General features: G+C 34.0%; 2 protein-coding genes across 4 annotated transcripts in view; one reads left to right on the forward strand and one right to left on the reverse strand.

The window, feature by feature from the left end:
* The window catches only part of MetRS-m (Methionyl-tRNA synthetase, mitochondrial), a 2,269-nt gene extending 1,427 nt beyond the window's left edge, over positions 1-842 (reverse strand). Inside the window, exon 1 of the mRNA XM_027372251.2 lies at positions 1-842. This exon is cut by the window's left edge and continues 1,427 nt beyond it. Within this exon, the coding sequence (XP_027228052.2) occupies positions 1-503 (503 nt within the window). The 5' untranslated portion in view covers positions 504-842.
* LOC113819999 (threonylcarbamoyladenosine tRNA methylthiotransferase) lies at positions 835-9,794 on the forward strand. 3 transcript variants are annotated; one of them, XM_027372246.2, is made up of 11 exons: positions 835-962; positions 3,843-3,973; positions 4,107-4,248; positions 4,480-4,617; positions 5,081-5,173; positions 5,575-5,763; positions 5,869-6,071; positions 6,296-6,441; positions 6,966-7,146; positions 8,777-8,923; positions 9,448-9,794. In XM_027372246.2, the coding sequence occupies exons 2-11, from the start codon at positions 3,860-3,862 to the stop codon at positions 9,772-9,774; spliced, it is 1,680 nt and encodes a 559-aa protein (XP_027228047.2). In that variant the 5' UTR covers positions 835-962; positions 3,843-3,859; the 3' UTR covers positions 9,775-9,794. The 3 variants fall into 3 exon arrangements, with proteins under 3 accessions (XP_027228047.2, XP_069988781.1, XP_027228049.2); XM_070132680.1 differs by having other exon boundaries at positions 857-962; positions 3,849-3,973; XM_027372248.2 differs by lacking the exon at positions 835-962 and adding an exon at positions 978-1,123.
* The last annotated feature ends 206 nt before the right edge of the window (positions 9,795-10,000 follow it).

Here is a 10,000-nt window from a genome sequence, read left to right on the forward strand (position 1 = left end):
TGATATATGTGTCCATTCTCCTTCAATTTGTTAAAGAAATGTCCTACTGCAATTTTATGTCTATCTTCAACTGTCCGTATATAGTCAGTATATCCAACATCCACTAAATCAAATAACGCCTTGAATTTATGGGAAACCTGATTACAAAACACCAACGGATCACAGCCTGCTGCCATGGATGACTGCTGAATTTTGAGACCATGTTCATCGGTACCGGTGGAAAATATTGTACTTATTGGTGGATTCCGTAGTTTCTGGAACCTATGAGCTGCGTCTGCTAAAAGGGCTGAATGTAGATGCCCTATGTGTGGTTCTGCGTTCACATAGAATATGGGAGTTGTCACAAAATACTTTCCAGTCGACGTCTCACTTTTGTCAACTTTTTCACTCTCGGAACTTCTACTCCCAGAAAGATGCCTTTTCAGGAGCCCAAGGGACCTCGAAACATTACTTCGTCTGTTCACACACGGCCTTACAGAGTCAAGTCTTAGCGTAAACAGCATTTTACAGACGCTGAGACTTTAATCCCTCCACCGGGTGTTTCTTATCATGTGGTGTTTACACGGCAGACGATGGGCTTATTTACCTTCGTCGGTCAAATGAAAAACTTCACTAATACGTCCAATAAGTAAAATTACATAATTAAATTTGAACATTTATTATGAAATTTAAAATCAGCATAAGACAAAAAATACCACAATTTAGTCAAGATATTAAACAGACATACAATTATAATAAACCATCCGCTTTTCAAAAAATACCAGTACCTCAATACCCTATTTACATATCATAAATAACCATAATAACTAGACAAAAACGCAAGAAATAACCATAATAAAAATAGAATGAATGAAATCACAAGCCACAATAACCGATAGAAAGGTAACAGCAGACTCGTACTATGAATCACGACGCGGCCGACACGCTGACACCAAAACACAGGCTCATCGGGGACAAGCTCGGTAATAGAGTCGGGTGAACATAGCTATCAATTAATTCAGTGACTCATAAGAATCGCATTGGTAAAACCTCAGCCGGATTGGCTTGTCTCAGGGCTATCAACCACTGGTTATTCTGTGGTGGGCGAAGTTGGATAGGGTATTGTTAGTGAAGGTTTCTTCGTGTGGGTAAATTAGATGGTTTGTTTTTATATCATATTGATGGGTTTAATGGTATGATCATTGCGGTGCAGGCGAATTAAGATTAACCCGGTGGTCTAACTCATTACTTTATTACACTTTAATCAGTTGGAACTTTATGCAATCCACTGTTAGTAGATTAATTATATTCCACTTGTTTTATGGTGTCATCATGGCAGTGTCGAAATATCCAGGTCTTGGCGATGGGAGAAACACCCGAATGATACTGTGGTGATTTTAATACATTGCCTGTTGGCTAGCTGACTGTGATTGATGTAAAAGTTAAGAATTACATTATATACAATAATACCATCTGAATATGTTGATATTACAGATTATTCACTATATAAATAAAACAACTTTAGAACAGTTGATACTGAAGAAGCAGAAATTAGATTGATTCCATCTCGTCCTGAGGTGTTTGCATGTGATATAGGGTTAAATTGGCTCATCAGATTTTACCAGTGGTTAAATACCTTCATTGTTACAGGACTTCCAAATGTTAAATTGTAATTTGTGTATTATTTAGAATATTATTAGGTAGTGTAACATGCATACAAAAGCTTGGTGAACTTATTTCAATATTAATAGATGTATCATTAGATAATAACAGAGATAAAGATTATGAACGAAAAAAATATTATTAAGTTAGGCTATTGTAGTTAGATTGTGGTACCTATAGACTGATTTGGTGTGACATCACGAGTCGGAGTCACCATTCCACTTAGTGAAAACAGATCCGTCGCTCGCAGATACCTTGTTATCAGCGTGCGTGAAAATGGCATATGAATTCTTCAGTTCTTCAAAAACCGAAGCGAAAAATCTATATGAAGCAAAACTAGAAGTTGTGCAGCTAAAAGAGTGCCCCTACCGTCTGCCTGCCAAAATTTGGATCAATAGTCATTCGAAATGGCCTATTTTAATTATCCTGGCATCTATGACTATTTCACCAACACACGACGTAATAATAATAATTTTATGATTACACAATTTACTATTGTAATCGATGATTTTTACCTATATAGGGTATTTTTCTGTGAAATTAGTGCCATTTCCTAACATCTATTTTCTTCCTGTTTACAAGGTGTTTATACAAGGGAAAAATGAAGTCACGTAAAGGCCTACAACCGCACAACAAATTTTTCTCTCTCCTCAATAATTTGACCTTCAGAGATAGGCCCTCTTCAGTTGTTTCATTTGCTAGACCATACGACATTCAGATACAAAGGCAACATACAACTGAATGTCTGCTTTGTTTTCATCTAAAGGACAGTGCTTGAAGACACTAGGGATAAAGTCTGGGTGAGATGGAATTGGGGATGGTTTGCTTGTAAATTTAGATTATGATAAATCAGTTCATTACAAAAAAAGAAAGAAATGAAAGTGAAGTTGCTGTTGTGCTTTTTAGAGTATATGACTGCTGCCAAAACATAATGTCGATTATGTTGACCTTGTTTGCCCTTGGTAAGTAGTGTAGATAGAGTTTGAAAGTGATTATGTGTCTGGAATTTGAAAAGGTATAAAATATTAATATGTAGATTAATAAAATGTTGTAAGCATATGTAAACTTATTTTCTACCAGGCACCCAAGCACTTCCAGCAGCATTCATGCATTTCATGGCCTGTAGGTCTACCCATTGCTTTCATTGTTCAGGTTTCTAGGAATATATGAAAGATTGAACCTTTCTTTCCCATCATGTTGTGGTTCAAACAACCAATGGCAACACAGCTCCTCGGTATTTACATGCAAAGAAACTGAATTCTCAGAAAAATTCAGTGACTTTGAAAGCAAAGCGCAGTGAGTTTTCGAACAAATGAGGGTTTGTTTTTGCCGTGTTCGTTGCTAGGGGCGGTTGCTAGGCGTTACCGAATCGGTCTATTTGTTACTGGCAATTGTCAGAATTTAGTGTTTTTTTTTTTCATTTTAGATGCCACGAATGTTGACATGTATTATTCCTTTTTTTGGGGGGAGGGGGGGGAGATTTTCATCACCCTACAGTCCCCCAGTGGAAGGGGTCTCTTAAAGAAATAGATCATAAATTTATTACAGTAAGTAGATAGATGAAATATGTTATATATATGATTTTGAATTACTCCTACAATGACGGATGTATGATTGCATGATCTTTAGATGGAAGAGATGAATTCTCACTGGTGTAGACCATAGTGATATTAGACAGCAAAAAGTGCATTTTATTTTTTATTAAATCTGCTTAATTATATTTTTTCTTGCATAAGTAAAAAACAAATATTTGCTTTGGTTAAAATACAGAGCCCCTCAAAGGACTTAGGGGGGAAGACCTCAAATCACATAGTAATGAAGATATTATTATTCCAGGTGAAAGTGGAAAGAACAGAGGACATGTAGTTGAAAGGCTAAAATTCTGATTTGAAAAGCAATGCCTGTTAACCCTGAAAGAACAGAATCTGGCAATTGTAGTTTTCACATATACATGTACACTGGCCAAAACAGGGCAAAAGTCATCACTAAGAATATCCAGGCTAGAATTAAATAAGCTGAAATAACGTATAAAAGTAGAAAAAAAGATTTTTCCATCCTATATGTACTCAAATACCTGATTTCTATTGTCTGTCAGACTTTAAATGTGCATTCACTTTTTTGATTTAGGTCAGTTGGATGTTAGTACTGAATTTTAGTACTGTCACTTTAATAACACTAATTATATTTCTTTGCATAAACAGTTACAGACTAAAACACAATGGAGGACATTGAAGACCTGGTTAAAGATGATGGGGAAGTTCTGGTTCCCCGTAATCGCAATGCTGTAATGCCAAGAGTGCGTCGGCGTAAAGGAGTGCTAACAAATAAGGAGGTATGTTAGAACATTTGTCTGTGAAAGGCAATTAGTTAATTTTCAAATATGTATGTTTATAGGGGAAAGAATTATATTTTTTTATTCTTCAACGTAAATGTCCTTCTTGATTCTTCTTTTTTCTTCATGACAGAATGATGAATATGAAGGAGAGTGTGACAGCTTTATCCCAGGAACACAAAAAGTATACCTCAAGACCTGGGGATGTGCACACAACAGCTCAGATAGCGAGTACATGGCAGGACAACTGGCTGCATATGGATTCAAGATCATTGGTAAGCTAGAGTAGTAAATGGTATTCTATTATGGGTACTGGTTTAGAGTTGAATTATTTTATCATGGTGAAATGTAAACGTATGACAATGTGAAGGAAGGACATCATTATAGGTAGACAGAAGGGTAAAGACTATAGTTATAGATTTCCAACACACCACAAAAACTTTTGCAAATTGTAAAAAATATAAAAACATTGTGAGAAGGAGATAACTTTTTCAGTATGCTTTCAGAGGATAAGCAGTCTGCGGATGTCTGGGTTCTAAACAGTTGTACTGTTAAGAGCCCGGCCGAGGACCATTTTCGTAATGAGATAAAAGCTGGAAGAGAAGCTGGGAAGAAAGTGGTTGTGGCTGGCTGTGTTCCTCAAGGTGTGATATACTCTTGAATTATTTTTTACATTCTTTATATTTGGTTTGCATGTTTCATGGGTAATTGTTTATTATAAGATCCATAGTATACTGCATTGCAAGTAGATTGATATGTAATGCAATTAATTTTTGGGTTTGAATTCTCAAATGCATAGTTATATATATTATTTTATGCTCATATTGATACTGATTTTTGAGTTCAGATTAAATTTACAGGGATTTTAGATTGACATTTTTTTAGCTAGCATGTCAAGTTCAACGTTTACCCTTAATATTTGTCTGTCTGTCTGTATCTGTCTGTCTGTCTCTGTATGTCTCTGTCTGTCTGTCTGTGTGTCTCTGTCTGCCTGTCTCTCTTTCTCTCTGTCTATCTCTCTCATTCTCTTTCTCTCAAAATGTGATACTTTTTGTAGGGGCAGCAGGGCATATGATATTTAGTTTCATCCAGTGTTTTACTTCGTAGGTGCCCCGCAGTCAGAATTCCTTCAAGGGCTAAGTGTTGTCGGTGTTCAGCAGATTGATCGTGTTGTTGAAGTGGTGGAAGAAACTCTTAAAGGTGAGAGGGAATCCTGTTTGATATTTAACTAAAAGCATTAGATCATTTAAGAAACCTCTTTTTGATATATATTTTATAGATTCTTTGCACAAAAAAATTGTGTATATATTTGTTTTACTTTGCCTGTATGAACCATTTTTGTCATTGATTAGAAAGTGAGAAAAGTAACACTACAGGGAAAATGATGAATTGTTATAGGAAAAGGATTATGATCATCGGTAATTTTATTGTCATTAGGATGAATGAATTCCTTTACTTGCTTGCTTGGCCTAGCACACTTTCACAGAATGTCATAAAGAAGAAAACACATTTTAAAAATAATCTTAACTAATGAACTAAATATTTTATTTTTTTATATAATTTTAACTAATGAACTAAATATCTTTGTTCTTTCCCCTTAGGAAACTCTGTACGGCTGATGGGTCAGAAGAAAGAACATGGGAAGAAGCAAGGGGGAGCTTCTCTTCTTTTGCCGAAAGTGAGAAGAAATCCTCTCATTGAAATCATATCCATCAACACGGGATGCCTTAATCAGTGCACTTACTGCAAGACCAAGCATGCGCGGGGACAGCTTGGATCTTACCCAATTGGTGAGTGCTGTCTGTTTACGAGTCAGTTTCTGGTCTTGCTCTGTGATATCTCCGAATATGATGTATTAATTGAGTACCCGTTTCAGTTTGACATTATCCTTACAGAGGAGATTGTTGCTCGAGCCAAACAGTCCTTTACCGAGGGTGTGTGCGAGATATGGCTCACGTCCGAAGACACAGGGGCGTATGGGAGAGACATTGGCGTTACACTCCCAGATCTATTGTGGAAGCTTGTTGAGGTTATACCGGAAGGCTGCAGGCTAAGATTAGGCATGACAAACCCACCTTACATCTTAGACCATTTAGAGGTGACCTATAACTTACCACTTTGCCTAACTTGTTCGCTCTTTGTAATCATAAAAGACTGATAGGAACTATATTTAAAATTATGCAGTGGCTAGGCTGAAGAATATAAGATTTTAGATTATCTAAATTAGAGAGATATATAAGTTGAGATATGAACAAAGAACTCAATTTTTTAGCTATTTAGTAGAAAGAAAATAATGCTCTTTTTTTACACTGATTACTACAGGAAATTGCCAAGATTATGCAACATCCTCGAGTCTATGCCTTCTTGCACGTTCCAGTCCAGGCTGCAAGTAATGGTGTCCTGGCTGACATGAAGAGAGAATACACTGTGGAGGAGTTTTGCAGAGTGGTAGATTTTTTGAAGGAAAAGTATGTTTTGTATTTCATTTTATATGTGTATATGTATGTGTATATGTATGTGTATATGTATGTGTATATGTATGTGTATATGTATGTGTGTATATATATATATATATATATATATATATATATATATATATATATATATATATATATATATATATATATATATATATATATATATATATATATATATATATATATATATATATATATGATATATATATATATATATATATATATATATATATATATATATATGTATATATATATATATATATATATATATATATATATATATATATATATATATATATATATATATATATATATATATATATATATGTATATATAATGTACATGTATGTACATGTCATCCCCAGGAGCATTGGCTTAATCCACAGTTATACAATTTTGCAAATAGGCTAATCCAAACCTTTGTCCTTTGTCTTTACTTTTAGGCTAAGATCATAATTTTCAGTGCTATGCTAGAGCTAATTTTCTAATTATCTGCTTTTATATCTAATTTACAGAGTCCCAGGTATCACAGTAGCAACAGACATAATCTGTGGCTTTCCTACAGAAACAGAGAAAGATTTCCAGGAGACTATAGAACTGTGTAGACGTTATAAGTTCCCATCCTTATTCATCAATCAGTTTTATCCACGGCCAGGAACTCCAGCGGCCAAGATGCAAAGAATACCTACAAAAGAGGTAATATTTGTATTGTAATATCATGGCAATATCATGTTGATGGCCCAGTCTTCCAATTAGAGGAAATGGAACATGTGAAGATGACTATTTAGTCTTCCTAAAATAATAACCACTCTAAGCTTATACCCTGGCTTAAGGTAGGCTGTCATCCGGAATGAGACAGAAAACAGAAACTTCGTCTTACAGCTATGATATTGACTAAGGAGTCAATGTTACACATCTTGATAGTTATCCAGAATCTTTTGTTATCATTATTATGCCCTAAGTTCTGCTTTCATAATGCAGTAAAAAAAAATGTTTATAATTGTGAGGTACATATTTTAAAGTACTATTTGATGTTATTTGAACCAATTTGTGAGGTTTATAGATACTATTATCCTATGTTTTTGATAAGTACTCAAAAAGCCATTTGCAAATTTTTACTTCTCTGGCAGTGTAATGTTTTATTGTAACTAAAAATTATCTCTCACAAGTTATTTTCCTTTTAGCTTCAGGCATTCATACATGCTGTATATTTCTAGCAGGATTTCAGAAAGGGAAAGATTGAAAAGGGCTCTAGTTCATTACTCTGGCTATGTCTCAAGTCCATTGTAATAGATATTAAAAAAGTTGGGGATTAGGATATTGTCATCAACAAAAATACAACTGTAATGGTTTATAGTCAGATAATTTTATCTGTTTATTCCATTTCTTTTTGAGAAGGCATTTAGAACTATAGTACCGTGCTCATTCACCTCCTGATCCCTCTGACATCTTTTTATGAAGTTTACCTGATATTGCTGTATACTCTTTCACCATTTTTGCTCCTCTTCCCTTCTTCTTCATGGTTACTGTATGTGGTATTAGACAAACGTGGCCGCTACATATTCTTACTTGCACTTGAAAATAACTTATCAGCTGAAATTATTGGCTTCACAAATATTACTTACTCTTTACTTAAATTTTGAGATTTTTAAATTTTCTTTTTTGTTTTTAACAATTATGATTTGCTGTTGAATGTAGTTTTTTTTTTATTTTAAGCCACAATTATGTTTTCTGTTTGGTGTGCTAGTATTAATTATTTGAAACTTAAACCCATTGAGTACTTAATTGTCTTTACACACAGTTGGCTCCATAAGTATGAGGTCACCAGTGAGCCAATCACGAGTAGTACCTATCTCACCTTTTTACCCTTTTCCTAGATTTTTGTAAATATTTTATGGTATTTTATATTGCTTTTAGTATTGTTAATACCCTTAAAATGATTATAATGTCTATAATAGTAATAACTGCCTCAATATTGATAGCATTAGCAAAAAAACTTTTCCTGCAAACTCAAGGAAAGGTGAAATCAGGGGAGGTCATAAGGTCTAGAATTGATTCCTTTGTGGCTAAGCTCTTTTGGAGTCCTCTATGTGTAGAGACTTTTCACAAACCATAACTACAGTGATTACTACATTTTCATGGCAACATGGGGTTAAAATATATTTCTTTATTTTTCAGTATTAATGTATACTATATACATTTTCAATTTGTATATTTATTGATATATTTAGGACACTTTTCACATGTTTCTTTTTAGTTGAGAATAGCTCTTTAAACCTAGATGCATTATTATCCCATCATTACACAGCATACTTGTACTCTTCAGGTGAAAAATCGCTCAAGACAGCTGACGGAGTTATTCCAGTCGTATAGACCATATGATCATAAATTGGGAGAAAAGCAGACTGTCCTAGTGACGGAAGAAGCTCATGATAAGGAACACTGGGTCGGACACAATAAGTTTTACGAGCAGGTACGATTTCTTTTGTTTTTACCTCTTATTTGTTTTATGTGTAGTAATCAAATTTCTTTGTTAGAGGAAAATTAGTTTTCATAGAAAATAACTAAAATATTAAAGTAGTAAGAAAAATAAAGGATAGAAATGGAGATTTGTAATTTTTAAGTGAAAATAATATAAAACTTTAGCAAAAATGAGATTGATTCTTGTTTAAAAGGTATGAATGACTCTAAACATCTTCACAATACAAGAGATGTATTTGACTGGTTCAAATATATATATTTTTTTGATTATGTGAAAACCGGTCAAATACATCTCTCGTATTGTGAAGATAGTAATTTTTATTCATACCTTTTCTACATTTGTCACAATGAATACAAGTCATATTGCTTTTTGTCTTATAATGAATGTGCTTTTATTTAGTTCATTTTAGAGTTAGTATTTATATCTCATATTCATCACCTCATTTTTAAGAATATTTGTTTAGTTAATATTAAGGTCCCTTATATACAACCTGATATTTCTTTTTTTCTTCAAAGGTACTAGTGCCCAAACACAGTGACTTCATGGGTAAAATGGTTGAAGTTGAGATCATTGAAACTGGCAAACACTACATGAAGGGGCGGCCTTGTGAAGCATCGAAACCTGTATCTCCAGCCATATCGGAACCTCTACCAAAGGGCAAGGTGTCGGGTTTAATTGAAAATGCAAAAGACACCCTCGACAGTACCCAGAGGAATCAGCTGAAGGAAGATCTTGCTAAGCAGGAGAGATATATCATACTGAGCTTTGTACTTCTTATTTCAGCACTTCTAGTCAAACTTGCATGGGTGTGTTTCAAAATGTTAAAGGATGTTTCTATGTGATAAAGTTTTATACATTTGAATTGTTTTTTCTTTAACCTGGAAGATTATTTCAGTTAACATATGATTAATAGTTATATTATCATGATACCATACATTATATATCCTAGTTGGGCAATTATGTTCCTCACTCTCTGGAATCTTAATTTCTTTGCTAAAGAACTTATTGATGCCAAAAAGGCTGACATTCCAGAGTTGCTTAAAGTATATTATTTTCTTTACTTACTTT

Source organism: Penaeus vannamei, chromosome 18, assembly GCF_042767895.1.
Source record: "Penaeus vannamei isolate JL-2024 chromosome 18, ASM4276789v1, whole genome shotgun sequence".
NCBI lineage: Eukaryota > Metazoa > Arthropoda > Malacostraca > Decapoda > Penaeidae > Penaeus > Penaeus vannamei.